This window comes from Fonsecaea nubica, assembly GCF_001646965.1.
Source record: "Fonsecaea nubica strain CBS 269.64 chromosome Unknown Scaff16, whole genome shotgun sequence".
Lineage (NCBI taxonomy): Eukaryota > Fungi > Ascomycota > Eurotiomycetes > Chaetothyriales > Herpotrichiellaceae > Fonsecaea > Fonsecaea nubica.
Genome location: NW_019173689.1, coordinates 238687 through 266325, shown reverse-complemented (window position 1 = coordinate 266325; position 27639 = coordinate 238687). Strand labels below are relative to the sequence as shown.

Genomic DNA, 27639 nt, shown 5'->3' with positions numbered 1-27639 from the left:
TTATGCGGGCTTCCTCCGTCATGAATAAGGTCAAAATGGACAATAATAATGGCAAAAGCGTCCGGGTAGCGGTTATTTACTAGACTCACTGGGTTCACTTTGCACGACACGTTAGAGCCCAAGTTTTGTGGAGGAGGAAAGCCACCTGCCACCTGCCACCACCCCACGAGTTTCCTCTGCACACTCGCCTCTCCTTCCCTTCACTCTCCCTCGCCTGGGCATGCGGCCCGGACATGGCCCTCGATCTCAATCTTCACCAAGATCTGGACCCTTTTCTCCTCCTCGTTTACTCTTCAACGCGAGTGCCTGCCATGGCTGCATGGCTACATAATGTCGCTCCAAGGTCATTCCGAGCCTCACCCCTCGTAGTGGGGATCCCTGCTCCGTGCCAGGATGAGATACGAGTATGCTACGAGACTTCCGGGCGCATGTGGACATGAATTATCCTCTTGATATTTATCCCCATCCTTTGACCCAGTCGATCATTTCAGCCTAAATGACGGCAAACAAATTTGATCTAGAAGATTCCCAGTCCTCTGTTTCAACTGTGCACGGTGGTCAGGCTCCATAACCCGCCAATAACGGTTCGGATCAACAGGTGCGACGATTGAGCCGTGCCCCTCGTGGTCCTGATTATTGCGTAGCTGTTGTTGCATCGCAAAGGTCGATTGCCCCACCTCCAAATCTTTCAATGCGAAGATTGCCCACCGGGATATAGCTGCAACTATATATCCATCCCAATGATCCGCAAAGGCAATTTTCGGGTTTCTGCGTCCGGGTCGCATGTCATTGTTTCGCCTCTCTGTTTCTTCCTTTAAAGGGTCGAGGATTCCTCCTTTTGTCGCAAGTGTCCAGTTTGCGTCAAATCACTTCTTAACCCCTACGCTTTTGAATCTTCGATTACTCCGCACGATGACGACTTCACAATCAGGAAAGGGCACAAAGTGAGAAAACTCCCAATCGGCACTTGTCCATCCCGGTCCCAGAGTGGCGGCTGCTAACACCTGCCTGTCAGGACCGTGTTCACGTTGAACACTGGTGCTAAGATGCCCGGCGTTGGACTCGGTACCTGGCAATCCAAACCCAACGAAGTTCGCGAGGCCGTCAAGAACGCTCTGCAAATTGGCTACCGCCACATCGACACGTAAGAAACCTCCTTCTGCCTGACCGTAGGCAGCGTCGTATCCTAACTCGTTTCAGCGCTCTTGCATACGGTAACGAAGCAGAAGTCGGCCAGGGGATCATCGACTCCGGCGTTCCCCGCGAAGAGATCTGGATCACGACCAAACTCGACAATCCCTGGCACAAGCGTGTCAACGAAGGTATCGAGTCCTCTTTGAGAGACCTGAAGACGGACTATGTCGATCTCTACCTCATGCACTGGCCCAGCTCCACTGTGCCGGAGGATTTGAAGAAACACTATGATGACTGGAACTTCATCGACACTTGGTGGGCGATTTTAGAGACTTTGTTTAAACGCAGTCCATGCTAATCTCCGAACAGGCGCGAGATGCAGAAACTTGTTGGCACTGGCAAAGTTCGAAATATCGGAGTGTCCAACTTTGTCATCTCCAACCTCGAGAAGCTTCTGAATGCACCCTCAACGAAGATTGTGCCTGCTGTCAATCAGATTGAACTTCACCCTAACATGCCTTCACCAAAGACTCTGGCGTACTGCAAAGAGAAGGGAATTCACGTCACCGCATACTCGTGCTTGGGCTCGACGGACTCACCTCTAGCCCACGACCAGACTCTTCAAAAAATTGCGGATGCACACGGCAAAACTCCTCAGCAGGTGCTGTTGATGTGGGGGCTTCAGGTGCGTAGAATTTATGAGACACATGTCCTCCATGGTCTCTCACAACAACTCCAAAATATGCTGTTTCAATTTACTGACACTTTTCTTCCAAAACAGAGAGGCACCAGCGTCATCCCGAAATCTGTTACCAAGTCGCGCATTGAGGCAAACTTCCAACTGGACGGATGGGAATTGACACAAGAGGAGATGGACACTTTGAGCAACATCAAGACTCGCTTCAAGGTATGCGGCGATTCGTGGTTGCCCATCAAGGTCTTCTTCAACGAGGAGGGCGATGGCGGCGATGTTCCTTCCCATTAGTTGTGTTATTCCTCGAAACTCTTGGAGAAGCAACGATCCACCGAGCCTGGAAGTCTGCGAAAGAAACCTGCTGCGGTGTTGGGAAAGCAACGCGCGGTGATTCGGGCACGGGGAATCGGGTTGAAAGAGAGAGAAACGTTGCACAATATATCAAGGAGCATTAGATTCAGGTATAGACACGGAGAGACCCTCGTCTTTGCCGTGGTAAGAGAGTCTCTGCGCAACCAAGCTCACATCCCTCTTGAGGGGTGAAATCCTTTTTGGCGTCAAGAGGAGAAAGGTCTACATCCTCGCGGGGCAGTGTTTATAAAAACAATCTCTTTTGACGTAACCGCATTTCCAGAGATCTGATGCCACAGCGTTTCTAGGGCTCGGCTTTATATATTTTGGGCTGCGATTCGTCCGCATTACGGACGTAACTATACGTAGGGTGGTAACACCAGTAGGAGATGAATAACTGAGCGACGCGGGGGAATCCGCAACTAAACCGAATTGACGCTTTTGGGAATGAACCCGAGAATCGTCTTATGTAATCAGCTCACTAAGCTGCAAGGAGTAATCTCACTGCCCGATGACTCCTTGCTTCGACCGTTCGTATTGCTGTCGTATCTCGTTAGACTTCAAGCCGCCCGCTCCCCGGTACGCTTTGCGAAACAGTTCTGCCTGGAGAGTCTGGCTGGTACCAAGCCCTCGACCTTGAGTGAGCGACGACGTCAAATCCCTCTGGCGTTTCGCTTTGCGTGATTGGGATCTTTGAGCTGAACACTACATCGCATGCTGTTTGCAGTCAGACAAACTGGAAATTTCTCTCCCCCCAAACTTGCCACTATCCGCTGGACCTCCCTCACCAGCAGTTTGCTTCTTTCCACCGCTGTTTCCCGCTCCCACTGTCTGAACAACCTGTCCCGAACTCCATCCCGCCGTACCTCTATTTCCTTCCTCCACATCTTCATGAATGTGTTGGCTCTCCCTCGCGGGGTAAATTCCAATTGATCGCCGCCGAAGGAGATTGCGCTGCTCCTTGGATTCAAAGCACAGCTTCTTTGCGAGCTGGGAATGACGTCGGGCAATATTGAAGACCCGGATATGGGTGGAACAAACGGAGAGAGCGAACAATCGACTGGAGCGGCGAATGATGCCATCCCTCGACCAAAGAGGATTGCCTGCATATTGTGCCGCAAAAGGAAACTGAAATGTGACTCAAACAAACCGAGCTGCGGGACATGTTCGCGCTTAAATCATCACTGTGAATACTCCGAAGAACGGAAAAAGAGCGGTCCCAAGAGAGGATATGTCAAACTTCTGGAAGCGCGACTCAAGCAAGTTGAAAACTTGCTGGAAACAAGAGATGCGACGAATGAAGCGACTACCCACACGACCCAGCCCACAACAACAGCGGACTCATTTGCCCCTATGCCTTCTCTAGATATCCGCGATGGTCTCGATACTTCAATGTCTGGAATGATGGCAGACAACAGATTTACTGATCCAACTCTGACCGGGATGCCGGATTTCACCATGAACTCCAACGACGATTTCTCTTGGGAGATGATAGGTCTTGGTCTTGAAGAAGCTTTACCCGCACGAGAGGTGATAGATGAGATGTATGGCTGATCTCGAGTCCAACCTCTAGGCGTTTTTCGGATGCTGACTGCTCTAGGAATGAGATATATTTCGAAAAAATTCATCCGTCCTTGCCCATGATCCACAAAGGCCGTTTTCTGGCTTCAATGGACCTCGCGCCTCATATGCGCCCCGCGGTGTGCCTAAGATATGCTATGTGGACCCATGCTTGTGCCATCACCTCCAAATATTCAGCTTACACCGAACACTTTTACGCCAGGGCTCGGAAGTACGCAGAAATGGACGAGATGAGAGGACACGGTGAGGGAATGATCACAATCGCTCATTCTCAGTGCTGGACGTTGCTTGCCTGCTACGAGTTTCGGGTAATGTACTTCCCGAGGGCGTGGATGAGCATCGGCAGAGCTGCACGACTGGCGCAAATGATGGGTCTACATCGACAAGATCGTGTTGGTCTTGACGTGAAACAAACATTGCCACCTCCTCGAGACTGGACCGATCGCGAAGAACGGCGGCGCACCTTCTGGATGGCGTACTGTCAGGACAGATACGCCAGCATCGGTACTGGCTGGCCAATGGTCATTGACGAGAGAGACGTATGTGTCCCGAACATGTGACCGTCAGGCAGCTAATGGAATTCCCTGCAGATTCTCACAAATCTACCGGCTAGCGAGGAAGCCTTTAATAAATGTCAACCAGAGCCTACACTACAATTATCCGATATCCTGAACGGGGATGGGGCGTCTTCGCTCTCTTCATTTGGCGGTGTCATTCTTTTGTCAACAATATTCGGGAGAAACCTTACCCATCTCCATCGACCGTCGGAACAAGACAATGACCATGATTTGAACGGTGGATTCTGGAAGCGCCACCGGTCTTTGGACAATATTCTTCTCAACACGGCCTTGTCACTCCCTCCACCTCTCCGCCTCCCAGCAGGTCTCAATGATCCGAACACCGTCTTTCTCAACATGAATATCCATACAGCGACTATATGTTTGCACCAAGCAGCCATATTCAAAGCTGATAAAAATCGATTGCCAGCCCAGATCAGTGCCGAATCCAAACGTCGATGTATCGTCGCAGCGGACCAAATCACGAACGTTATGAAAATGATCAGTCACATGGACATGTCGATGGTTCGTTAGAGTGCTCGTCAGCGGTGTCTAAATACTAATGTGGTCCCAGATGAATCCTTTCCTCGCGTTTTGTCTATATGTGGCTGCCCGAGTGTTTGTGCAATATCTCAAATCGAGACGAGAAGATGCTGCAGTCAAATCCTCCCTGCACTTTCTACTCGCCGCGATGCAAGTCCTGAAAACCAAGAATCCGCTCACTGAGTCATTCTTGGTGCAGCTCGATGTTGACCTCGAAGGTAGTGGCTTGGATATCCCGACCAGCTATTCGCGATGGAAATTCGGGCATCGCCCACCAGTCAGTCTGCCCAAAGTTTTCTACAATGCGGCAAAAACGCTGACTCGAATATAGGGTGAAAGTCCTGCTAACACGGATGCTTTGAAATGTTCTCCCCTCTTCGAAATTCGAGAGACTCAAGGACGAGAAACAATTGGAGCAGTCCAAGGGGCCAACACCCAGGGCATACAACCCCCTTGGCCCGGTGATGCCAATGTTACCTCCGCGACCAGCAGCTACCCAAGTTTATATGCGACGGAAGGGTTGGGCACCAATTCACAGATGGGCCAGACAATCCCCCCAGCAGGCGATGGATTGGAGAATAGTTATGGCTTTCCAATCCAGTCGGTGGGAACAGACACTTCGCCAGACACTTCGCACCAGGATGGGAATGGCTCACGACCGCATTCTAATCACCCAACACCTTCAACGTTGTCAAACCCGAACTCATCGCATACATCGTACACTTCGCCGCCGAATTTATCCAGCAGCGGAAACACTACGAGTAGTGGGCAAGGGCAACCTTCCCCAGGCTATGTGTTTCCAGGTGGCGCGCAGTCTTCGTGGACCATGAATATATCAACTCAATCTGGGCAGGATGCATCACCACAGCAAAGCGGTATGAACTTTGGCTCTACCGGGATGACCCCCGGCCCTACAGGACTGACCCCTATGGCCGACTCGCTTTGGGCAACGGAAGGAATGCCAGATGGGAATGAATGGATGTTTGCATGGGCCGGTTCGACGCCGCAGCCACAGTGAGCTTGAATTTATGAGTATTGATGTGCGCCTACAGTGCGCGATGTACGATTCATGGCTGCCAGTTATAAAAATGTGATACCCAGGAGCCATACGCGAAATCCCAACTCTTATCTACCAAGGGACGTGGGGGAGTGAACCAAGATATAGACAGAGCTTGAAGTTTGCAAGGCCGTACAGCTGCCGTTCAGCTATCACTTTTGGCAATGCTACGAACTGACTATGATAATACCCTACGCGCTAGCTTTAGAAGCTGAGGAGGGTTGTAGCAGGTGGTTGAAGACATCAGCGACACCAGCGAGGTCTATCAAAAGCCCTCGTCCATTTTAGGAAAAGGGAAGCGTCTTAATAAAGCGAAACCCCACAAAACTCTCTCGAACTGCGCTGGCGAACAGAGAGACCCGTGGTCGAGCCACGATTTTGTTTACAACCAACACCACCTTTCTCTATTTTTCTTTTCTTTTCTATAGTTCCACTTGTGCGCTTGGGGTGGTATGGCGCCCGTGAGCCAGCGCAAGCACCTGGGACGCGACAAGTTCGGGGCTCAGTTCAGCCTCCTCAAGACGCAGCAGTACACCGACCCGGCCACTCGGACAGCCATACCGACCATGTATGTACCCGTCCTTGTCTGCATGAAGAGAAAACATGCATTCGACACACCCATCATCATCATCCTGTCTCCCACGATGAAAACCCGAGTCCCCTCCTGTTCCTCTCTCTCCCCCTCTCTCTCTGCCCCCCACCCGTGCGCGTGTGTATGTGTCTGTGTGCAACATATCGGCTGATGTTTCAATCGTCAAAGCCACCGCACCATCTCATGGAACGCCTCTGGCGGGCTGATCGCCACCGGGGCCAACGACAAGACGGTGCGGATCTGGAACCCCGAGCGCACCAGTCCGCGCAGCCAGATCGAGCTGCGAGGCCACGGCCACGCCGTCGAAAAGGTCCTGTTCAACCCCGTCCGCGAATTCGAGCTGGCCAGCTGCTCCTCGGACGGCACCGTGCGGTTCTGGGACACCCGGTCCAAAAGCTGCGTCAGTAAACTCGACGTCGGCGGCGAGCCTTTTACGTTGAGCTGGAGCGCTGACGGGAGCGTGCTCCTGGCGGGGACCAAGGTGCGTGGAAACAGAAAAAGAAAAATACCCTCAGAAAAGAAAAAGGAACCCCGAAAAAAAAAAAGGAATTATAGCGAGGAGGAGCTGAAACCTCGTTTCTTTGCCGTTTTCTTTCGGCGACAGGGCGACGTCCTCATTCCCATCTCGACGGCGATCCCGTCCTCGCCACAGATCCTCTCGCGCCTCAAGCAGAACCAACAGACCAACCAGACGACTTTTTCGAATGCATACCCGCCCTCGGACCTGCTGATCACACAGGGCGACGGCTCGGTCAAGATCCTCGACTACCCGTCCTTTGCGGTGCTGCACACCATCTCGGCACACACGTCGTCGTGCACGGCCATCGCCTACTGCCCGACGGGGAAGTACGTCGCGGTCGGGGGCTCGGACGCCATGATCTCGCTGTGGGACACGACCGAGTGGGTGTGCCGACGGACCGTGTCCAACGCCAGCTCGGGCGCCATCAAGGGCCTCAGCTGGTCGTGGGACGGCCGGTACCTGGTCGGCGCGAGCGAGGAGATGGGCTCCGGCGGCGGCGAGGGCCTCAGCTCCGGCTTCGACATCTACCACGCCGAGACCGGCGACGTCGTTCACACCATCGCCACCGGCACCAGCGGCATCCCCGCCGTCGAGTGGCACCCGAACCGCTATTGGTTGGCGTATACCCAGATCGAGGACTCCCGGCAGGGGAAGTCGAGCTTGAAGATTGTCGGAGCCGCTGGAGGTCCGTCGATTTGATATCTCTTCAGCACCTTCGCCGGCGTTGACCGCATCGAGAACCTGGCACATACGGAACCTTCGTTGCGTGTATGCATGTATATGGGATGCGGGGATTCATATCTCGTCTCGTCTAACCTGCTCAGGAAGCTCGCGAAAATATACACCAACCACCCAAGACGGACGGAGAGGACTGCTGCTGTTGTCGTGTCGAATGAATCGCCGCGCAGCCAGTCCTGACCGCGCTACATGAACGGGATCTCTTGTCTCTTGATATCCAGAGATTTCTCCCGTCCGAACTGGCGACTCACAAAGAGAACCAAGGCCCGCACCCCTTCAAAGATCACCTCTGAGGCCAAGGCACACGGGATAGGGCAAAAGTGCATGCATAAGTCTTCTCTCTCTTCGGTGGTAGGTGGGAATACTCCTCGAAGCTGCCACAACTGTCACAATGTTCTTCTGCTGTGTGTGTTGCCCAACAGCGCTGTCTCTCTATCATCATCTCGATTACATTGATTGCCCGAGAGACCTAGTCAAGTTACCATGTCAGGTGTCTGACTAGTTCGAACGAGTCTGTATGTGTGTGTGGGTGTTTGGGTGTGATGTCTTGTCGATTACATTCGATCTCATGCTATATGAATCTAGGGACTTTGTTTACTGTCCCTCAAGATCGGATCGCCTTGGATATGGAGCACCTGAGCTTTCTAGCTCAACATCGGTCTTGTATAGGTTAAACTTGGCACAGGGCCAAGTATCAAGGCCCCAGCAACAGACCATCACGAGCCACAGCCAGCTTCACTGGCCTCTCTCGTGCCCTCACCTACCTAGCAACGAGGCTGCACTGCGAAGAGGGTGCTAGCTGAATACAAAACTGGTTCTCGTCGAATTTCTCTCTCCAACAATCTCCGCCAGAGTTGGACAGTTGGGTAATTCTCTGCACACGAGTTTGCTCCAATTGGTGCTTTCTCAACATGCAGCCTTGTATGATCATCCGTCTCCTTGGGCTCAAGGCTTTTTCGCAAGATCGGAAACGTCGTTTTTGTGCATGTAGCACAAAGGTGTTTATCGCATCCGGTTGCATAGTCCGAATTGTGCTGCGCCTTTGGTATTCCGTCCTTGAATCTTACCCGCTACCCTCAAGTCCACATGGCCATGTTTGCCCCGTAGTAATTGGGAGTCTGTGGCCCTTCGCTTTGAATCAGATACCCCAAGGAACATTTCTCAAATCCCACTTTGGGTTGACCCGCATAGAATGTATCATACTCGGTGTTCAAGGCATCAACCAAGTTATTGACGCTGCCCTCAGGGTGAAGGATCTTCCATGGATGGGTGCATTCGATGCCCTTGCAGGCCTTGAGGACCATGAGGAGGGCATCGAGACGTGGCTGGACCTGGGAAAGGGGTCGATCTAAAGGTCGGTCCAGGAGAGTAGCATTGACGGATTCGTTGGGTCCCAGCAGGTTGTTCATTTGCGAGGGATCACGCTGAATTCTTGTTAGTTGATCCTAAGTCCACACGAACATGAACGGAGAGAATGGTATACCGTCATGTCGTACAACTCGTGTTCGTTCGTGCACCAGACTGTATATTGCAGGTTATACTCATCGGTTATAACGCGCATCGATTTGTAGGTATTATTGGGAAATTGAGCTGAATGCCCATGTTAGCAGTGCTTTCTTCTGGAGATTCTTGTGTCGAAGCACACTGACTGAAGCTTCCGTTGACGCCCTGCAATCCAAAGGCTCCTTCAAACCCACCTGTTCCCCAATACTCGACCATTGTATGATCGAGGGTAGGAACATTGCGGCGAATTTTCTGGGCATCGTCGGTAACCGGCATGGGCAAGCCATCGAAATCGCTTCGTAGTGGAATTCCGGCCAACTGAAACAGTGTGGGAGCAATGTCTGTATGAGTTGTCACAAGATTAACAGTTTTACCTCTGGGTACACTCGGTCCGCGGATACAAAATGGAATGTTGACGTCCTCCTCGTAAGCGCAGTATTTTCCTGGCTGCAAGCGGTGATTGCCCATGTGATAGCCATTGTCAGAGGTATATATAACGTAGGTATTGTCAAGTAGACCGTACTTTGTCAGGCGGTCAATGATGGGCGGAATCATCTCATCGACAGCTTGCAACGCTTGCAGGCGTAAGCGATAAAAGTTATCAAAATAGTCAATTTCAGTGCTGTTGAGTTGGGGTAAGTGCGTGATCCAGCTTGCTCCGCTGGGTATATCGGGATTGAAGTTGGGATCCCGTGGAATTTTGACACCGGGGAATAGATCCTCATGACGAGGCGCCGGTATGGGTGGAAGAAAGCCCGGAATGGCCGTCGTCGGATTGAAGATGGTCTGACAATGTGGTGCGATGGGGGCGACACCAAGGAAAAAGGGCTCTCCGGCAGCTTGAGCTTGGTCAAGCATATTCAGAGCATTTTGGGCAACTTGATCTGTGTTGTATTGACCGGGCGTGCTCACGGGAGGGTCTTTATTGGTCTGGAATGTGGCGTTGTAGTAGTTGTAAGTTCCTGGGTCGATCAAGACTGTACGCCGTCAACAATGCCATTCAGAGTGAACCGATATGAAGCCTCACAAGCCGTGCCGTTCCACCCCGCAGGGAATGGGTTATTCCAGTTCGAAGTAGAATGGGCATTCATTAGTTTGCCCGTGTAGTAAGTGTTGTATCCCGCCTGCTGCAGCCATACCGGGAGGTAGTCGTTGTTGAGGCCTTGTTGGACGAACTTGGGATAGCCACCTGAAATAATCAGCGCCACACCTTGAGACTGTCGATAGTTCACAAACCATAGGGAGGGACAATATCCGTGACATTAGTGTTATGCGCCAGTTTGCCAGTCAACAATGAGACTCTCGAGGGGCAGCATTGGGAGACCGTGCAGAAGTGGTTTTGATACGTTGTCCCTTCTTTTGCAATCAGATCCATAACATTTGGCATATATTGCATGGAATTGAGGTGTAGATCTTGGTCATCGGTCATGATGAAGACAAAGTTAGGTTTCTGCGCAGGCTCTAGTCTTGTGCTGGCCTGGGTGCCATGGCTGGAGGCCACGAAGGCCAAGGCGAGCACGAAGAGGACGAGGCGGTAGCACATTGGTGCCATGAGACTGCAAGGCTGTGAGGATACTTGCAGTATTGATAGAAAAAACTCGAGCTAGACTCAATGTGCCATGTGGGCGCTGAGGCGGACAATATAGAAATGATGCTGCTACTACACAGCAAAGTCTGTCAGCAGCTGGAGAAGAAGAAGAGCAACTGTCATTACCTGGAGGCAGGTGCCAGATTGTCTTATAGCGGGAGGTAGTGACGCAGCAGCACCATGTTCAATGCACTGGCCATGAGTCCTTCCCTCCCTGCAGCAAGCCACCATTTTAGCATGCATGATCTGTCGGTTGGTCGAGGTGTGCCGACTCAACAGGCCACTAAATCAACTTGCTCACGGAGGAACAGGCTACATCCCTGCCACATGTCTGTTGATTGTGGCCGAATGTCATTCTCCTTGTCGGTGGGAGCATCGTGATGGATCTGAGAAGATCTTGGGATCCAGTTATTGTTGTGAGTTGACTGATACGAGTGGTGTAGAGGAGATCAAGAGGCATAGTCAACACGTTGGAGAATGACGTTGAACATGAGGAATAGTGCGCAGTCTGGCGTTGGGGGGTTGTGAGGGACTCACCCGACTCGTAGGCCTTGTGGCTAGCCGGAGCTCGGCAGGGGAACAAGCTCTTGGGCGATCTGCTAGCTTCCAGCTTTAACTAAACTGTGGGCACCAGTGGGGGAGCTTGGGGAGTTCTCGGTGAGGTCACCACTTTGTCGCCTAACTACAAGCACTGCTGGTCGCCTCTGACTAGGTAGCTACGGACCTACGGTAACTGGCTGACTACCGAGTACAGTAATTAAGCTTATTCTGATTGTCAGGTACGCGTGGCACGCCAGGGATCAGCACCATGCCACACATGCCACTGCATCTATCTTTGTTTCCCTCATCCCCAATATTGTGGTTCGGCCTGAAACACGCAATCAACACTTGCAATGGCAGCTGAGTTGCTCGCTCCCTGTATCACTCAGAAACATTCAGAAGCCAAAGACGTAGAGACTGCGCTCCGCAAAGAAATCTCTCTGCCGCTTGCCGCTGGATGCATACTGAGACAACGATGTATCTGTCACCCCTCAACGGCTACAACACCTCAATATCTGTGGTAAGGACATCACTCATCTTCGCTGAATTATGGCCAGGCAGTAACCAGCTCAGCGTAATACATAGCGAGAGCGCGTTTCACTCACCATCCATGTCACCAAATACAGTGCATATGCCTCGCGATAACACCTACGCATGTCACTTTTCTGTTCCAACACCACACTACCTGAACTTGATCAGTCTCGTCTTTATCCTGAGATCAACCCTGCAACCTAACTGAATCTCTCCTTCCCTTTCATTCGGCTAACTACATGGAGATGGCTCTATCCGAGGGCCATGGCCCTGCAGAAGTGGAACAGGTACACTATCTACAGTGGAATACTGTAGCGGGCCGGAAGCCTGTGTCCAAACCACCGAGAAAAAGTGAACTTTCAAGCTCAGACTCCTACGTGAAGACTCCTCACTAGACCCCAAAGCCTCGACGTATCGAGCTATCTGCTTTGAAATCCGCCCATTGCGACACCCAGACAATATCATCATCTACCACAGATTCCACTGCTCACCAGACACGGGACGACCGCAATACAAACTCTCAAGCAGGAACGAGTGTACAGCTTCGAGGTGGCTGGGATGCGCAAGACTGCTGTGCGTGCTCCATATGCTACTGTTTAACCTGCTGTGGGTACTGCGACTGAGTTTGTTGAGCGGTCAGGGTTACTTTTTGCCATCCTTACGAGTCTTTGTTACGGGGACTGGACAGATACTGAAGATCTGGATGCTTGTATACTGCTTCATACACCAGGATCCAGCTGCAATTGTCGCAAACAAATAGAGCAGATTATCCAAGTCAGCCTTGTTCACGGCAGAGTCTCAGGAGATGTCGGAGAACCCTATACCGGTATACTGACTGCAATGACTCCTTTGCTCCATTTTTCTCTCTGATGTTGACCACAGACCAGGCGAGAAACACCGACGAAGTGGAACACAGGGTCAACGTGTCTCCAGCAGTGGTCCTCAATGGGGTGCAATGTCAAACACCAGATGCCTACCGTCACTGTCATGTCCCTCACCCCTCTTACGCTTCACCATCACCCCCCACCCAAGTCTCGGGCATGAAGATCAAGGATGCCCAGTAGTTCTTTGATTGCCTCTTCAGGAATTACCTCAACAGGCAGGCAAGACCCGGCCACATGATTGGTTTCTACAATGTCAACTAAGGCGGAGATCCGCACGATAACTTCCCCATATCCCATATAAGGGTCAGGCTGTTTACCCCTCGCTGGCAATGCAATACACTCTTGCCCATCTCGACTCAAAACTCGTTCAGAAATACACGGGATAGTTAAGAACAGAATATTCATCATCAAAATGGCGTCCATGGCCAAAGTCTTTGGTGCCTACGAGGCCCGCAAGGCTCTCCTGGAAAAGTCGACCAACCCGCTCGCCCAGGGCGTAGCATGGGTCGAAGGCCAATTGTACCCGATCAACGAGGCACGCATTCCATTGATGGATCAGGGCTTCCTTCACAGCGACTTGACCTACGACGTGCCGTCCGTCTGGGATGGCCGCTTCTTCCGCCTGGACGACCACTTGTCGCGGCTGGAAAAGAGCTGCTCGAAGATGCGGTTGAAACTGCCCGTCCCACGCGACGAGGTCAAACGGATCCTGTGCGACATGGTCGCCAAGTCCGGCATTCGCGACGCTTTCGTCGAATTGATCGTCACACGTGGCCTGAAGGGCGTTCGGGGCACGCAGAACCCCGAGGACTTGACGAATAGCCTGTACCTCTTTATTACGCCGTACCTCTGGGTCATGGAGCCTGAGATGCAGCTGCAGGGCTCGGGCAGCGCGATTATCGCAAGGACAGTGCGCCGGACGCCCCCAGGCTGCATGGACCCGACGGTGAAGAATCTGCAGTGGGGAGATCTGACGAGGGCCATGTTGGAGGCCAATGACCGGGGCGCCAACTACCCGTTCCTGACCGACGGCGACGGCAACATCACCGAGGGCTCGGGCTTCAACATCGTGCTGATCAAGGACCGGGTCCTGTACACGCCTGCACGGGGAGTTCTCGAGGGCGTGACGCGCAAGAGCGTCTTCGACGTGGCCAACAAGCTCGGCCTCGAGGTCCGCCTGGACTTTGTCCCCGTCGAGCTGGCTTACCACTGCGACGAGATGTTCATGTGCACCACTGCCGGCGGCATCATGCCCATCACCTCCCTCGACGGCGTGCCAGTCCAGGACGGCAAGGTCGGGCCCCTCACCGCAAAGATCTGGGACCTGTACTGGGACATGCACTACGACGATACCTACAGCTTCGCCATTGACTATGATGGCGTCGAGGGCAAGAAGAATGGCGTCAACGGCGTCAACGGCACCAATGGCGTGGCTCATTGAGTCATGGCTCGAGAGTAGTAATGATAATCTCTTCTGCCTCCCTCTTCTTCTCCTTCTCCTTCTTCGTTGTCGTGCTCACGTGAAAAATGACATGTACTAATACCGCGGCCATTTCCCATCAAAGTGATAATGCTGGATAAAAAGAAGAAAAGTAGTTCTGTCTGCCCCAACACCCATTTTTTGGTTTCTCTGTTACCGGGCTTGCTTTCTGTAATGAACAGGACCTGGGAGGCTGTCTATATTCGGCTCCACGCAGCAGACTCCGGACGGAGTCTGATGAGATACCACGACAGACGTAGCTTCGTGCGCACACACACCCACACACACACACACACACACAGTGAGTGAGGTATCTAATCCACACAATAAGATTACTGATTTATGCGTAATAGAATGGAATGGAATAGCTTAGCTTAGCTCAGCGGTCGTGGGAAAACCAACAACTAAATCAGGAGTTTTGTTTACCAAGGGCCGCCGTGAACGGGTGATATCATTATACATGTATGGCCACAGCACACCACGCCATATCCAACCCTGAAAATCAAGCGTAGAGTCTTCCCGCCCTGGCTGGGTCGGTATACTCGACCGGCCCCAGCCCGAGGATATTAGGTGCGACCTCGCCGTAGCGCACTTTTCGCGAGCCCAGGATCTTGACCAGTTCGTCGGCGGACAGGTTCGAGCCGGACTGCGGTGCGCGATCGGGCCCACCGTCGTCGACGTCGAGGACGCTGTAGGGCACTCTGGTGCCGGTTCGCTCGTCGACCACGGTCGAGTAGTGCAGCGCCTTGGCCACCTCGAAGGGCGACAGGCTGATCTTCCTGCCGAGCAGCCAATAGCCGTCGTAGAGCGGCAGGATCGCCGTAATGGCCAACAGCATGAGGCCGACCGCGACGCCGAGGATGGTCCGGTTGGTCCGGTACACAGTGTGGTAGATTTGATATTGGCCCACAGTGGTGACGTTGTGGACGGGCACAGTCGACGTCTGCACGTCCAGCGCCGACGCGTTCGGGAACATATAGTCGCCCACCTTTTGCGTCGCGACGGCCACGGAGCTGCGGAACATGATGTCCCTCATGTTCGAAAGCAAGGCGCTCATCGGGGATGCGTAGGTGTTGTTCAGTGCCAGTTCAATGCTGCCTGTGCCGTGCTCGAAGATTGCATAGGGCGCGGCAAAGGACCCCGTCACTGCAACGTCGGATCCGGAGTTGGTGACGTCGCTCTTGATAACGATGCTCGAGCCGAAGAGGCTGGAAAATGCCAGCGCGATACCTCCCAGCGTGCTGTGCTGACCAGATGTAGGGTCGTCCTGACTTTCCCAGGTGTGTATCAGTGTCTTGTCATGGTCTGGGATAGGGAGCAAATCCAAAACTTTGTCGACGGCAATATTCTGCTCGTAGGGATCGGTGGGGGAAATTGTCCAGTTTATGGTAGATGTAGGTTGCTGTAGTGTTGCCACTCCCTGCGTGACATTGACCATGTACTCCACCATAGCAGGCAAAAGAGTGCATTGTCGATTTGTAACCGTTTCACCCACATACCCTTTCTTGTCCTGCCAGAGCGTGCTGAGTCCAATCTCCCAATGAATCCCAGTGGTGACATTGACCTGAAAAACCGTGTTGGGCGGTTGATGAACAGTACCATTGGAATCCGCCGCTAGAGGGTTCAGCAGCGAACTCCGGGTCGCATTGCAGGTATACTGGAAGCCCAGTCCGGGTAGACGCGCGACACATGATACGTTGGAAGTAGAGCCACAGCCTTTCAAGTCGAGTGCGACAGGTGCCTGGACCTTGTAATCTTGAAGGACTTGAATAAAGGGCGGCGTGAAATAAACCACGCCGAAGGTATCGTGGCCGATTGCCGCCACTACGCCAGAGAATCCAGCAGGAAGAGCACTAGGAAGCTCCGAGGTCATGTTTCGGCTGATCTCTGACAAAACTGTGGTCGAAGAACTGGCTTGTTGTAGCACCACTGTATTCCTCGTCAGCTAGCCATACCCGCCAGGGTTATTGGATGATAATAGAAGACCATGAGAGGAGATCATTACCTTCTAGCCCAGCAAAGATGGTGAATGCTAGACTCCCAACACATATCCAGCCCCATAGCCTCCAATGGAATGCCACCGTGTGTATAGAATTGCCGACGGCCCAGCGGAAATGAAGTCTCTTCAAGGTCTGGCCACGGATGGCGTCCACCCACCAGGAAACCGCGACGGCCTCGGCAAACATGACGGCGAGCGTCTTCGAGAGGAGGAAATTGGCCAGGGCAAGCCAGGCACTGACGCTGACCTGCCAGTAATGGTAACGATGGCCAATTTGCATAGTGGTAGCTCCCCACGACTCAACATCTTTGCCATCCGAAACGACCAGAATGATAATCATGGCAGCGAGAATTGCTAACATGATGATCAGGCAGCACATGCTGAGGAGCGGGATCCGAGCTTTGTTACCCGCTCTCCATGCGCTGACAATTCCATGTCGTTCTCTTCCGTTCTTGTGCAAGAGGCTATAGCTGCCAAAGGTAGGTTGCTTTTGATCTTCTTCGTTCTCGAGAGTTCGTTCGGCTAACAGAGAGCGTTACCAGCTGTCGACAGGAGGGCCACAACCCAAGATGTTGTACTTGACAGACCCACCTTCACTCCCCAAGAACGAGGTTTTCGCTTCATTATTGCCAGCGAAGTCAGACGAAAGGGTTTCGGTTTCTTCAAGTTCTAGCTGCGGTGGGTTTGACTGTGTCAACATCGGACTTCTGTTTTGGCTCTCCATATGACACGGTGGACCAGACGCAGAAAGCTTTCAGAAGTTGACAGCGCTTTGTGAGGACAGAATATAGAGTAAAGATATGAAGCGAATAGGCCCAACACCTAACTTTGATCCATGAGAGGTAAATAGAGGTTGCACATGGCCACTTGCGGGTACACCGGCCGACCAGGCTCTTCGTAACCATTCGCCATTTGGCGGAACGGTCGCGGGCTGGGGGAAGAAACCCATGCAATGCACTATGATAGACATGGCCAAAATCAGGCGAGATTCCCTGTTGCTGCGAAACATTCGCGCAAGTAGAGGAGTAGTAGCGGTTGATGTCCGCCTGAAAGATCACTTCTTCTGGCCTATAGTTGGTAGATGTGAAAATGACAACCACGCTTGAAACCACCCCTGGGTTGATTCTGTGCCGCAAATGAGGCTCAGGACTTTGGAGCGGGAAGGCTAGTCGGCTTAGTTTGCCTCGCGTTCTGCACGTCCTCCAGAACGTCGCGAATCAAACATGCAGCCAACCCGGTTGTTGTGCAGGGTCATCTGCAGAGCCGGGTGAGGCAGACGGCTTGTGAGAGGCGGAGCAATGCAGTCCTAGTAAGGTTCTTTGTCGAGCCACCGAGTAAAGCTTGATAAGTTTAAAGGGCATTCGAGATATATTATTGCGAGAGCGAAAAGTCCTGTTCGCGACACCCTTGTGCTTCGCCCCCACGGGGCCACCAGAGTCGAGCCGCGTGCAGGGTTCCGTACCAAGTAGGCAGAAGCCATTGCCATCGCCAGCTCTGTCCATGTGGCCCTGCACCTTGTAGGCAATAACGATGGCGTGCGGACGAGGGCCTCGCGTCGAGATTTGAGAGTTGAGATCCCCTGCAATTCGGTGTGCGTGGTTGTGATGCTTGCGACTTGCTCACAGATCCATCTTTAGGCAGTAAAGCAAGCCTCGTTTTTGACGCATTTGTGCAGCGCCGACATGAGATCTTACATTGAATATAGCTCGCCTAGAGGACTGGACTGGGGAAGCTGTCTCTAGTAAGTCTTTCGATAGATATCCTGTCTTCGTGCAGTAGAGGAGAGTGGCTGCGCCTCCTCTATTCGCCCATGGAGTTTCTGCCCCCAAACATTCGAGGCTCGCTGTGATATTCGTTGGGTTTCAGCGTGTTCTCAGCACGACTCCTAAACTGGGGACGAGCGTCCTTAATGTCACGCTCGTGGCAGCACCATCTGGGGTTGCCTGCCGGATGCTGTCGACGACGGGAAGTTCCTCGAGTAGTTTTTGAGATCATCTGCACCATCAAACATATACTCAACTCGCTGGCAACAAAAGATACTCGTATCGACCGTAGCTGGCACAAAGATCATGACTGGTGGGAACCAAGAGTGTCTGTATATTCCTCAAAGACGCCTTTTAGCGAGGGACAGATTGATCTTCTCTTCAGATCACTGTTCCACCCTCTCAGACTTCCTCGTCCCACCATAACTCCGTCCATACTCGCGCAGGAAGCTGGAGACTTTATTGGTCCTGTCCGGCTGGCCTGGGTACCGGCCGGACTCGTCCCTCGAGACACGCTCGCCGCCAGACCTGTTGCGGCCGTGCCTGAAGCTGTCGATCATGACATAGACCGGGACAATGATGATGCTGGTCACCAGGGTGAAGACGAGGTAGAACAGCGGAGCGAGGATGCGGTTGATCAGTCGATTGAGGAAATTGGTGGGCGGGAGTGGCTCGAATTTGGGGAGCGACGGTTTCTTAGTGTCGCGGTCTGACGAGGTCGACATCTTGGTGGCTCTTTTTGAGGCATGGACGAGGGATGGAGAATCAAGATATCCGGAGTTTCGTGTTGTTGTACTCTACACGTTGACGTGTCTTGGTGATGAAATCATCACCGTCCCCCCCATATTATCGAAATACGAAGGTTCTGAGCCGCCACACCGTCCAACCTTGAGTTTGACTTTCACCTTCGTGTCGCCTCATCACTCAATTGTCCCACCCCATCATCTTTACATTAAACGATTCTTACAGATATCAAGCTTGACTTTGTTAGATTCTGGGACCACTTGGCAGACATTGTCTTGAAGTCATTCGATCGTCATTGACCTTGTCAACACGTGCCTAGTGACAATGTCTCGGCTGCAATTTCATCAAAAGTGCTCCTCTGGAGCAAATGCAGTTGTTATTCGGGTTTCATCTTCTATTTCCTAAACTCTGTTTGCCACAACGGTTTCCGTCGCATCCTGCTGATCAGGCAACCCACCCGTTGTGACCTGTTGACCAGCTTCCAGACCTCGGTTGTGCGCAGTCAGCTTCGCAGCCTCCCAGCCTTCATCGCCTACGTAGCCCGCGCGCCCTACGCCCAACCAGAATGCTCGATCACGACTTCTCGCTCCCCAAGCCCATCCACTTCCTCCCTGAATTGGCAGATGATACCACCGAAACCCCAACCACGCGGTGAAAATACCGAGCAAGGAACCCGAAATGATGTCGAACCCTGCGTGACGATTGTCGAAATACCGCGACACCGAGATGAACATGGCAACGGCGATGGGAATGAATGCAATGATGAGCAGATATATGGGGGGCGCTGCTGCTTGGTTGCGAGGAGGAAGAGCCCGCTGGTGGGAAGAGGAGGTAGTTATAGAGTCTTTGCCTAGTTCCTCCTCTTCATCAAATGCCGACATCTGTCGCGCACTTTCGGAACTGGGTGACAAGAAAGGGATTTGAACAGCGAATTTGGCGCATATGAAAAATGTGAGATAGAGCATGCCCGCCCAGCTGAAGCTCGAATGCCCCGACGGCCAACTCGCAAAGGCATTCCGCAATTTGCTCTGGTCGGTGGTGCGACAGATATGCCAGTCGACCAGGATCGGCGTGGCCGAATCTATCGAGGTCCCCAGTCCACCCACACGGTGTCTGCGGATGGCCTCAGGACTCAAGTCTGGATCGCACACGGCAAGCAAAAACGGCCGGGGTTTCCCAGCCAAATCTTTCAGGCCTTCGGTGATGACGAATGCTCCTGCAAGGGCAACACCAAGGCCCATCCATGCTGCATTCCACTCCCAGAGCTTTCGGCGCCAGAGCAACGCCTTGGGGGTTGATCGATGGGCGGTCGGTCCGGGGATGAAAAGCAAGGAGATGGCGGCAGTGATGACGCCGGGTGCGATGATGGCGACGACGATGAGGACTGGAACTGTGACAGTATCCTCATGGTAAGGATAGGAGATATCTGGATCTTGAAGCGAGAAGGGGTGTTTGTTTCCGTGGATCTTGGAAAAGGCGCCGCCTACTGCAGCTGTTCCCCTAGAGCAATGGTTAACTTCTTGCAGCTGAACTATGCGTTTCGGCCCAGTTTCTTACAGTATAAGAATCCAGTCAAGTACATAAGAAGCAATAAGCCTCTTAGAAACACGTCCTATGCCTGAAGCGAGGCTGGAAAGGCCGTTGACTGTTTTCACCGTAGCGACCATTTCTGGTAATTGAGCACGCGACCCGACCCTAAGGTGCGCAAGGGTGAAGTTGGCGGAAGGATGGGCCGCCACAGACGAGGGAAAAAGAGAAAGAAAGAAATTCTTGTGATTAAGTTCCTGGCAGAAGTTGAGTAGAGGAGATTATTACAGCAAGGTCAAAGTCCTTTATCGCGGTATTAGAATAATCAGGATCCAGATCCATTGAAGATCCAACGAGCCCTTTGAAACAAAGCCCAGCTCAGCCAGTTCAGCCGACCAGCCAGCCCAGCGCGAGTGTGTGTGGTGGCAGCCTCAAATAAATGCTCAGCTGAGTCGCTCGGGTACGGGTTACGGGTTCTGGGTTACGTTCGCATGGCGCGGCTGATCGTGTGAACAAATGCCATAAAAGGGCAGCTTGGGAAATGAGAGGGAAAGGGATCGAAGAAGGATGCAGGGGATCTGGACCCCTCTGCCACCGCCGGGAATCTGGCAAACGTCATCAAACAAAACCACAAGTGGTGCCCAAGGTCTCTCGGCGGTGCTTGTGGCCCTCGTTGTGCACACGACCAAGAAGCTCCCCGGTGCCCTTTTCACCCCGTATTATTTCTTACAATAGGTCATGGGTAACTCGTATAAGGGGCGTCGCATCCCCTGTGGCTTGGAATAAGAGGTACCCAAGCACCAAGCAATAAAAGACTCGCCCCCTTCACCAAATTGGCCACCTTGAACCTACGCATAACTGCGAGGCTGTGCATCCTCACACCGCTATGCACTCAGGCACTTGTACATACTCGGAAGATTGTTTGGAATGACACACCCCACCAAGCTTCCGATTAGCTGTCTTCATTGCGAGCGGAACCTCCAAGAGGCAAACATGACACGCAGACAACGCAACCCAAGACTGCCCTTCTCGGTCCCTGACCCAACCAACATGACAGCCAAGCCATTGTTCCAATCTTGACATGTCCAAGTCCTGTAACAAAGGCTCGGCATGCTCCATGGCCCAAGTGTGTTTCGGCATGGGTTCTTATGTGCTCTTTCCATCGAGATCGGCGTAGAAATTCCAGCCAAACGACTCGGACGGATCATTGAACCTCAACTTCTTGTCCAGTCCATCGATCCTTTTCACGTCCTCAGCCTCGAGCTTGAAGTCGCCTTCGAAATTGGCCTTGATCCGCGACGGCGTCTTGGATTTGGGGATCACGGAATGGCCCTTCGCTATACCCCATGCTAGGGCCACTTGCGCCCCGTTCTTGCCGTATTTCCTCCCGATCTCTTTCAACACCGGGTCGTCGATCAGTTTGCCCATGTTCTTGCCTTTGTCGTAGATCTCGTTCTGGTTTCCAAACGGAGAGTATTGAGTAATGTGGATGCCCTTTGACTTGTGCCATGTCGAGAAATCCGCCTGTATCAGATACGGATGCAGTTCCATTTGATGTGCGGCCGGGACGATCGAGGTTTCTCTCAGCAGCCTCTCCATTTCTGCATGGGAGAAGTTGCTCACGCCGATGGCGCGACACTTGCCCTTGGCCACCAGTTTCTCCATAGCTCGGTAGGTTTCGACGTAGTCCGTATCACCAGGGACTATCTTGTTGTCCTTCATGGGCCTCATTTTGTCGCCCCTCGCCCAGGGCGAGGGCCAATGCATCAGGTAAAGGTCGAGATAGTCGGTTTGAAGGTCCTTGAGTGAGGCATCGCATGCCTTTTCCACGTCGTCGGGATGGTGTGAATTGTTCCACAGCTTGGTGGTGAGGAAAATGTCGCTTCGCGGGATGCCCGACCTTTTGATGCCTCTAGCGACACCAGGCTCTGTGCCATATCTGGAAGGACTCAGCGTCCAGGCTCTGGTCAACTGTAGTGATGAGACTCTTACATCCGTGCTGTATCGATATGTCGATACCCCACCTTCAATGCCTCGGCCACTGCGTCTTCCTGTGCTTCTTTGTCCTACGCAAGTCAGACACTGTGTAGTCATGTGCAGCTGTTCCAGCGACACCTTTGATTGGGCTAGGATAGTTTGCTCGAGCGAGAATTGAACTTACCTGCCACGTTCCGAACCCTATGGCGGGGATCTCGGCGCCTGTGTTCAGCGGAAATTGTGTTTTCGTATACCCTACTATCGTTCTGGTTTGGCCGCTGATTTGCCGAGATATATGGCCAGTTCTCAATAGAGAGCGTCTGCTACATTGAGAAAGCATAGCTCAGGAGTTGTGTTGTGTCGTAGGAGAGGACGAATGCGAAGGTTGGTGTTTGTTTTGGTGCTTTTTCTCTAAAAGACACAGAAAGCCTCCACTAAACCGTTTATATCAAACACGGAGCTTTGGAGAAGCTGGGTAAAGGCGCTCTGTATTCGGAACCGCGTATGGACAAAGCTGCAAGATCAATTGTGGTATAATCAACTCGATTGAGAGGCCATCAAGACTGATTTGATGCTGATGTCACTAGTTGTACCGAGGCGCGCACCAAAAGTATTGTCAACGCTAGTAATAGAATGACCAACTGATCAAAAGACAACAGATTTTATTCTCGTTGCCCCTTACAGCGGCCCCGGAGATATCGGAGATCAATTCTCAGTGCCTACAGCACCTAGCAAGACTGAGAATATAGGCTAAGCTGACGCCTATTAGCTCTAACTTATAGCTAAGATATAGGTAAGAGTGCCTACGAGCTCAGAAAATCTTCTGTCACAGTAAGTACTTTTGGTGAGCGCCCTCGTAATTCCAGGTGGTGCCAGTGCGAGTCGGAAACTGCGCCACGGATACGAACCCCGACCTGAGACAAACAATCATCCATCGACTCTCCTCATCTCATCTTCATGGCCAGAACAGAACGATGCATGGTGATAAGACATGCCAAATCTACAGAACCCTCATTGTTGGACCACCAACCGCACTGTATTCCCTCTCATCTGGCCTTCCCGTCTTGAACAATGGGCCAAAACATGCAGCGCCTTTTGTCTGTCTGGTCTCCAGCCCAGCGCCACAGGGTGATCAACTGAATGCAGCCGAGGGCACAAAGTCTTTGTCTGCTGGTCCGACCACGCATGGGACTATGGTCCAAACCCCAAGCACATTCTTTGTCGCTTGATCCAATCAGAGACGATAGAAGATGGACCATGCTGGGCGAGGCTCTTCGACCGCGCCGAATCAAGGCTTCATTCTTTGTATGTTGTCTGGCGAACGCTTGCAGCCACCATTACCCGAGTCACAAGTTCGGACTGGGTGATAAAGGTGACGAACTGGACGGTTCTTTCCAGTCCTTCAGCGCTTTGATTTCTTCTCGTAGTCTCCGATCCGCTTCGCGTCCTTGCAGTTACTACTCAAGCAGATGGTCAACCAGAGCATCGAAGAGGCACCAATCCAGCCAGTTTCACGGTTTTCGACTTCAACCTCCCTCATGATGTCCAGTGCGTCCCAATCCTCCCGGCCCGTCGTGCCAATGCCGCGCTGGTCCAACGCAATTGGATGTGCGAGGGCTGTTATTGCGATTCTTGTCCTCGCCTTTACTGCCGCAAGCACTGGTATCTGGGGTGGCTTTCCTGCCTTTGGAATTGCACTGTTCACCGTAAGTCGACCAATCACTTCATGCGTGAAGAGTCACAAGAACTAACCTTACAACAGTCATCAGCAACGTTGATCATCTTTGCGTACTATTTCGTCGCCCTTTCTCGCAAGCCAGCGCTCTACAATCGCTGGGCAATTCTCGCCCTCGAGGTGGGTGGCACCCTCTTCTGGCTGGTCAGCTTTGCACTATTGTCGAGGTGGACAAGCTTTTACAGTCGTTTCTGGTATGGCAGAGGACCAAGCTACGGTTTCTGGCATGCTCCGTTTAGGCCTTCGGACATGGGACTCAGTCCGAGGACTATCGTCGAGAGAGCTTCCAGCAGCAGAAGAGCAGGCGTCGCCCTTGCAGGAACTGCTGCTGGACTTGGAGGCATTGAATTGTGAGTCACACCTCCTTCAAATACCGAGATCTAGGAAACGGGCTAATGTTTTGTTGCAGCGTTCTCTTCGGTATTACCCTGACAGTCTTCGGGTTGGCTCTTCATCGCCAAAGAGTGGCCGAGTCTAATCGAACTGGAGCTGCCTCTGCGCCGGCTTCAGCGCCAATGTCTGCCGGTACACCTGCGATCGAGGAGGAGAAGGCAGAAGAGACGACACTGGAGAAGCCGCAGCCGGTTGTTGTTTGAGCACAGAGACATTCGTCGGGAATGAGGGGACTGCAAACTCTGCAGGGAAGGTATTTGGATGGGAGACTATCCTGGGAGGGGCTACAGTTGGGTTTCTTGGCTGCTTGAGTATAATTTTTAACCGGAAGATAGTGACGTGCATTGACAGCAGAATGTAATTCAATCCCACGTTGAGCATGACCGTGTCTATACAGATCCGTCTCGGATATACCGGAGATGGCGGAGATGGCGGAGATGATGGGAGACACGGAGATGGTCGGACGACGGGGCTTCTTGGCAAACGGTCGATTACATCCTCGGTGGATTTCGGTTGGCAACTTTTCTCGACTTTCTCTTACCACATGGGCTCCCGAGTGGGCATCCACGGCATCTTAAAACCGCATGCTTCAGTCGTGATTTGATGGCAATTGATACCATTCCCGCTACCGCTGCTTCTTCCTCCCGCCCAGATCTCAATGTCCGGGTCGTTTCATCTCGCATTTGGCCGGAGCAATGGTCATTTCTCAACCTTTGCTTACCTAGTCCTAGTTGCCCCGGTCGTATCTGCCCACCGCTGATTCATTTAGTTCTACTGATCTACGCGTATAGATGAAGCTGTTGGTTGAAATGGACTGGCAAGCACACTCTTTGTTTCCTTGATAACCTGTTAACTGTTCTCTCTACTTACCGTCGCGCGTCTCGCTCCTCGGTCTGAAGTATCATTGGTTCTCAGCATGGAAGTAATAGGCTCTGAGAATGTGGGCACAAAGACAAACGACAGCCCCTCTCCGGACGAGTCCCAGGAGCTGTCGCTCGCTGGACAGGACCATGCACAGCCTGAAGTCGAAGAGTCAATGGACGCAAGGATTGAGAGACTGGGACGCGAGCGGCCGCCCACGTTCAGGTCAATCTGGTCTGAACTCGCCTTCGTGTTCAGCATAGTGATGTCCCAGATTATAACGGAATATTTTGTTGCGGGGTTCAATGTCATACTACCCACGCTCATCGAAGAGCTCGGGATTCCTCAATCATCTATTGTCTGGCCAGCTACAGCTCCCTCTTTGGTTATTGCGAGCATGCTTCTGGTGTTTGGCAGGCTTGGTGACATGTTCGGGGGATTCCCTGTATATATCGCTGGCTTGGTTTGGCTGTTGATATGGAGCATTGTCTGTGGCTTCAGTACTTCTCCGCTCATGTTGGTCTTCTGTCGAGCGTTGCAAGGCCTTGGAGCAGCCGCCTATCTGCCGACAGGGGTTATGCTGATGGGGAGTGCTTATCGGCCTGGGCCGCGCAAGAACCTGGTTTTTGCATTGTATGGCACTTTCGCCGTTGTCGGATTTTTCGTGGGAATTTTCTGTGGCGGCCTGGTCAGCCAGTTTCTGCGTTGGGGCTGGTTCTTCTGGATCGGGGCCTTTCTTGTCACCACTACCGCCTTCACCTCGATTCTATCTATACCCAATGATCGGAAAGAACGGCGGAAGAACAAAATTCCCATGGATTGGCTCGGTGTCATGACGATCGTGCCCGGGTTGGTCCTTGTGGTTTTCGCAATCACTGAATCAGCACATGCTCAACGAGGCTGGCAAACACCTTATATCCCCACCTTGTTTTGCGTTGGATGCATATTGCTATTGGTCGCCGTCTATGTGGAGGGTTGGAAAGCCCAGTACCCATTACTACCTGGTGACATCTTCACGGTCCCATGCATGGTGCAACTCATCATTGCGATGCTATTCCTCTATGGAAACATTGGCGTCCTGTTGCTCTACGGCACCTTGTACTTCCAGAACATCATGGGTGCCACTTCTATCCAGGTTGTCGCATGGTGGACGCCAATGGTGGTTGGGGGAGTCATCATAAGTACTTTGGAAGGGTTCATCCTCCACCTGGTCTCGGGTCGCCTGCTCTTGATCATTTCATGTCTAGGGGGAATTGGGGCTCAGCTGCTTCTTGCTTTGATTCCAGAAGGTGGAAAATATTGGGCCTGGGTCTTCCCGGCATGCATTCTGGGTACGATTGGCATCGATCTCTCGTACAATCTCCTGGCTGTCTTTATTACCACACAGCTGCCCAGGGCACGACAGGGATTGGCAGGTGGACTGATCAATTCGGTTTTGCAGCTGGGCTTTGCTCTGCTCCTGGGGTTCTGCGACATTATTCAATCATACACTGTGGAGGGATCGGGGCTAAGACAAAGCTACAAGAACACCTTCTGGCTCGGCGTGGGTGCTGGTGGTGTGGCTTTGGTGCTGGTCACGATCTGGGGCAGGGTCCCGAAGGCGAAGAGCGATCTTACGACAGATGAGAAGCTGGAGCTACAACGGGAGGCCGCACGGCTTGCTGAGGCCTCATGTGGCCGGGCTGTTGAGATTCAGTAACCATTGTGTGTATGTTGTGACTCGCCATTTAGACCCCATCTAGCTCGAAAATCCCATATCATCCCACTTTATCTTGTAACGTGTGGAATCTGCCTTGTCCTGTCTCTGAGCTGTCTTGAGCACCGGGTATCCTTGCAGATGTACTGGTTGAGTACAAGGAGGTGCCTAGGTACGCTTGGACAGTATACCTGTATGTAGAGTAGGATATCTGCCCTTACCGTATTTGTACTAGCTCATTTTACGACCCTCCAACCAAAGTCTCAAGCTGCGCCTGTTTGGAGGCATGACATCGACTCTTCCCTGCTTCAGGCCCCTCGATGTAATCTCCAGCCTGCGACACTCCATATCTTCCTCCGATACTTCTCATCGCACCCCATCTCTGCCTATTGGTACATTAGCCAATTATTTGACGGAAAAGCATCGTCCCGGCGCATCAGCCACATCTCGAAGAGAATGCCAAAGTGCCGGTGATGAGATCGGGTGGCACTTCAGCCACAATCCGTGCCCTAGTCCGCGCGAAGTCTCGGAATCAGCACCGCCACTTCCTGGACACCAGCAAACGGGCAAGTGAGCGCTACGGCCAGCGGTGTCGTTCAGCAGGCCTCACTGCCGTTTATCATCCCTGCGACTTCAGGAAGTTCGGCTGCC

At 52.5% G+C, this 27639-nt stretch overlaps 10 protein-coding genes across 10 annotated transcripts; 5 read left to right on the top strand and 5 right to left on the bottom strand.

Moving 5' to 3' along the window:
* Window positions 1-912: 912 nt before the first annotated feature.
* Window positions 913-5878, top strand: AYO20_03458 (hypothetical protein; the record flags this gene model as incomplete). The annotated part of the gene is made up of 10 exons (XM_022641761.1): window positions 913-944; window positions 1016-1144; window positions 1201-1449; window positions 1504-1819; window positions 1916-2041; window positions 3125-3723; window positions 3780-4299; window positions 4351-4842; window positions 4892-5137; window positions 5192-5878. The coding sequence occupies 10 exons, from the start codon at window positions 913-915 to the stop codon at window positions 5876-5878; spliced, it is 3396 nt and encodes a 1131-aa protein (XP_022502294.1).
* A 491-nt stretch (window positions 5879-6369) lies between these two features.
* Window positions 6370-7728, top strand: AYO20_03457 (hypothetical protein; the record flags this gene model as incomplete). The annotated part of the gene is made up of 3 exons (XM_022641760.1): window positions 6370-6485; window positions 6678-6990; window positions 7114-7728. 3 exons carry the CDS (start codon window positions 6370-6372, stop codon window positions 7726-7728), a joined length of 1044 nt encoding a protein of 347 aa, XP_022502293.1.
* A 1115-nt stretch (window positions 7729-8843) lies between these two features.
* AYO20_03456 (hypothetical protein) lies at window positions 8844-10822 on the bottom strand (the record flags this gene model as incomplete). The annotated part of the gene is made up of 5 exons (XM_022641759.1): window positions 8844-9191; window positions 9251-9357; window positions 9417-10247; window positions 10298-10459; window positions 10507-10822. 5 exons carry the CDS (start codon window positions 10820-10822, stop codon window positions 8844-8846), a joined length of 1764 nt encoding a protein of 587 aa, XP_022502292.1.
* Window positions 10823-13225: 2403 nt separating this feature from the next.
* Window positions 13226-14254, top strand: AYO20_03455 (hypothetical protein; the record flags this gene model as incomplete). Its single annotated transcript, XM_022641758.1, has 1 exon — window positions 13226-14254. The coding sequence occupies one exon, from the start codon at window positions 13226-13228 to the stop codon at window positions 14252-14254; it is 1029 nt and encodes a 342-aa protein (XP_022502291.1).
* A 541-nt stretch (window positions 14255-14795) lies between these two features.
* Window positions 14796-16992, bottom strand: AYO20_03454 (hypothetical protein; the record flags this gene model as incomplete). The annotated part of the gene is made up of 3 exons (XM_022641757.1): window positions 14796-16222; window positions 16299-16814; window positions 16884-16992. The coding sequence occupies 3 exons, from the start codon at window positions 16990-16992 to the stop codon at window positions 14796-14798; spliced, it is 2052 nt and encodes a 683-aa protein (XP_022502290.1).
* A 1449-nt stretch (window positions 16993-18441) lies between these two features.
* Window positions 18442-18780, bottom strand: AYO20_03453 (hypothetical protein; the record flags this gene model as incomplete). Its single annotated transcript, XM_022641756.1, has 1 exon — window positions 18442-18780. One exon carries the CDS (start codon window positions 18778-18780, stop codon window positions 18442-18444), a length of 339 nt encoding a protein of 112 aa, XP_022502289.1.
* Window positions 18781-19200: 420 nt separating this feature from the next.
* AYO20_03452 (hypothetical protein) lies at window positions 19201-20466 on the bottom strand (the record flags this gene model as incomplete). The annotated part of the gene is made up of 2 exons (XM_022641755.1): window positions 19201-20299; window positions 20357-20466. 2 exons carry the CDS (start codon window positions 20464-20466, stop codon window positions 19201-19203), a joined length of 1209 nt encoding a protein of 402 aa, XP_022502288.1.
* Window positions 20467-21472: 1006 nt separating this feature from the next.
* AYO20_03451 (hypothetical protein) lies at window positions 21473-22643 on the bottom strand (the record flags this gene model as incomplete). Its single annotated transcript, XM_022641754.1, has 3 exons — window positions 21473-22265; window positions 22319-22392; window positions 22488-22643. The coding sequence occupies 3 exons, from the start codon at window positions 22641-22643 to the stop codon at window positions 21473-21475; spliced, it is 1023 nt and encodes a 340-aa protein (XP_022502287.1).
* A 1201-nt stretch (window positions 22644-23844) lies between these two features.
* AYO20_03450 (hypothetical protein) lies at window positions 23845-24634 on the top strand (the record flags this gene model as incomplete). The annotated part of the gene is made up of 3 exons (XM_022641753.1): window positions 23845-24009; window positions 24066-24388; window positions 24448-24634. 3 exons carry the CDS (start codon window positions 23845-23847, stop codon window positions 24632-24634), a joined length of 675 nt encoding a protein of 224 aa, XP_022502286.1.
* A 713-nt stretch (window positions 24635-25347) lies between these two features.
* AYO20_03449 (hypothetical protein) lies at window positions 25348-26991 on the top strand (the record flags this gene model as incomplete). Its single annotated transcript, XM_022641752.1, has 1 exon — window positions 25348-26991. One exon carries the CDS (start codon window positions 25348-25350, stop codon window positions 26989-26991), a length of 1644 nt encoding a protein of 547 aa, XP_022502285.1.
* Between the last annotated feature and the right edge of the window lie 648 nt (window positions 26992-27639).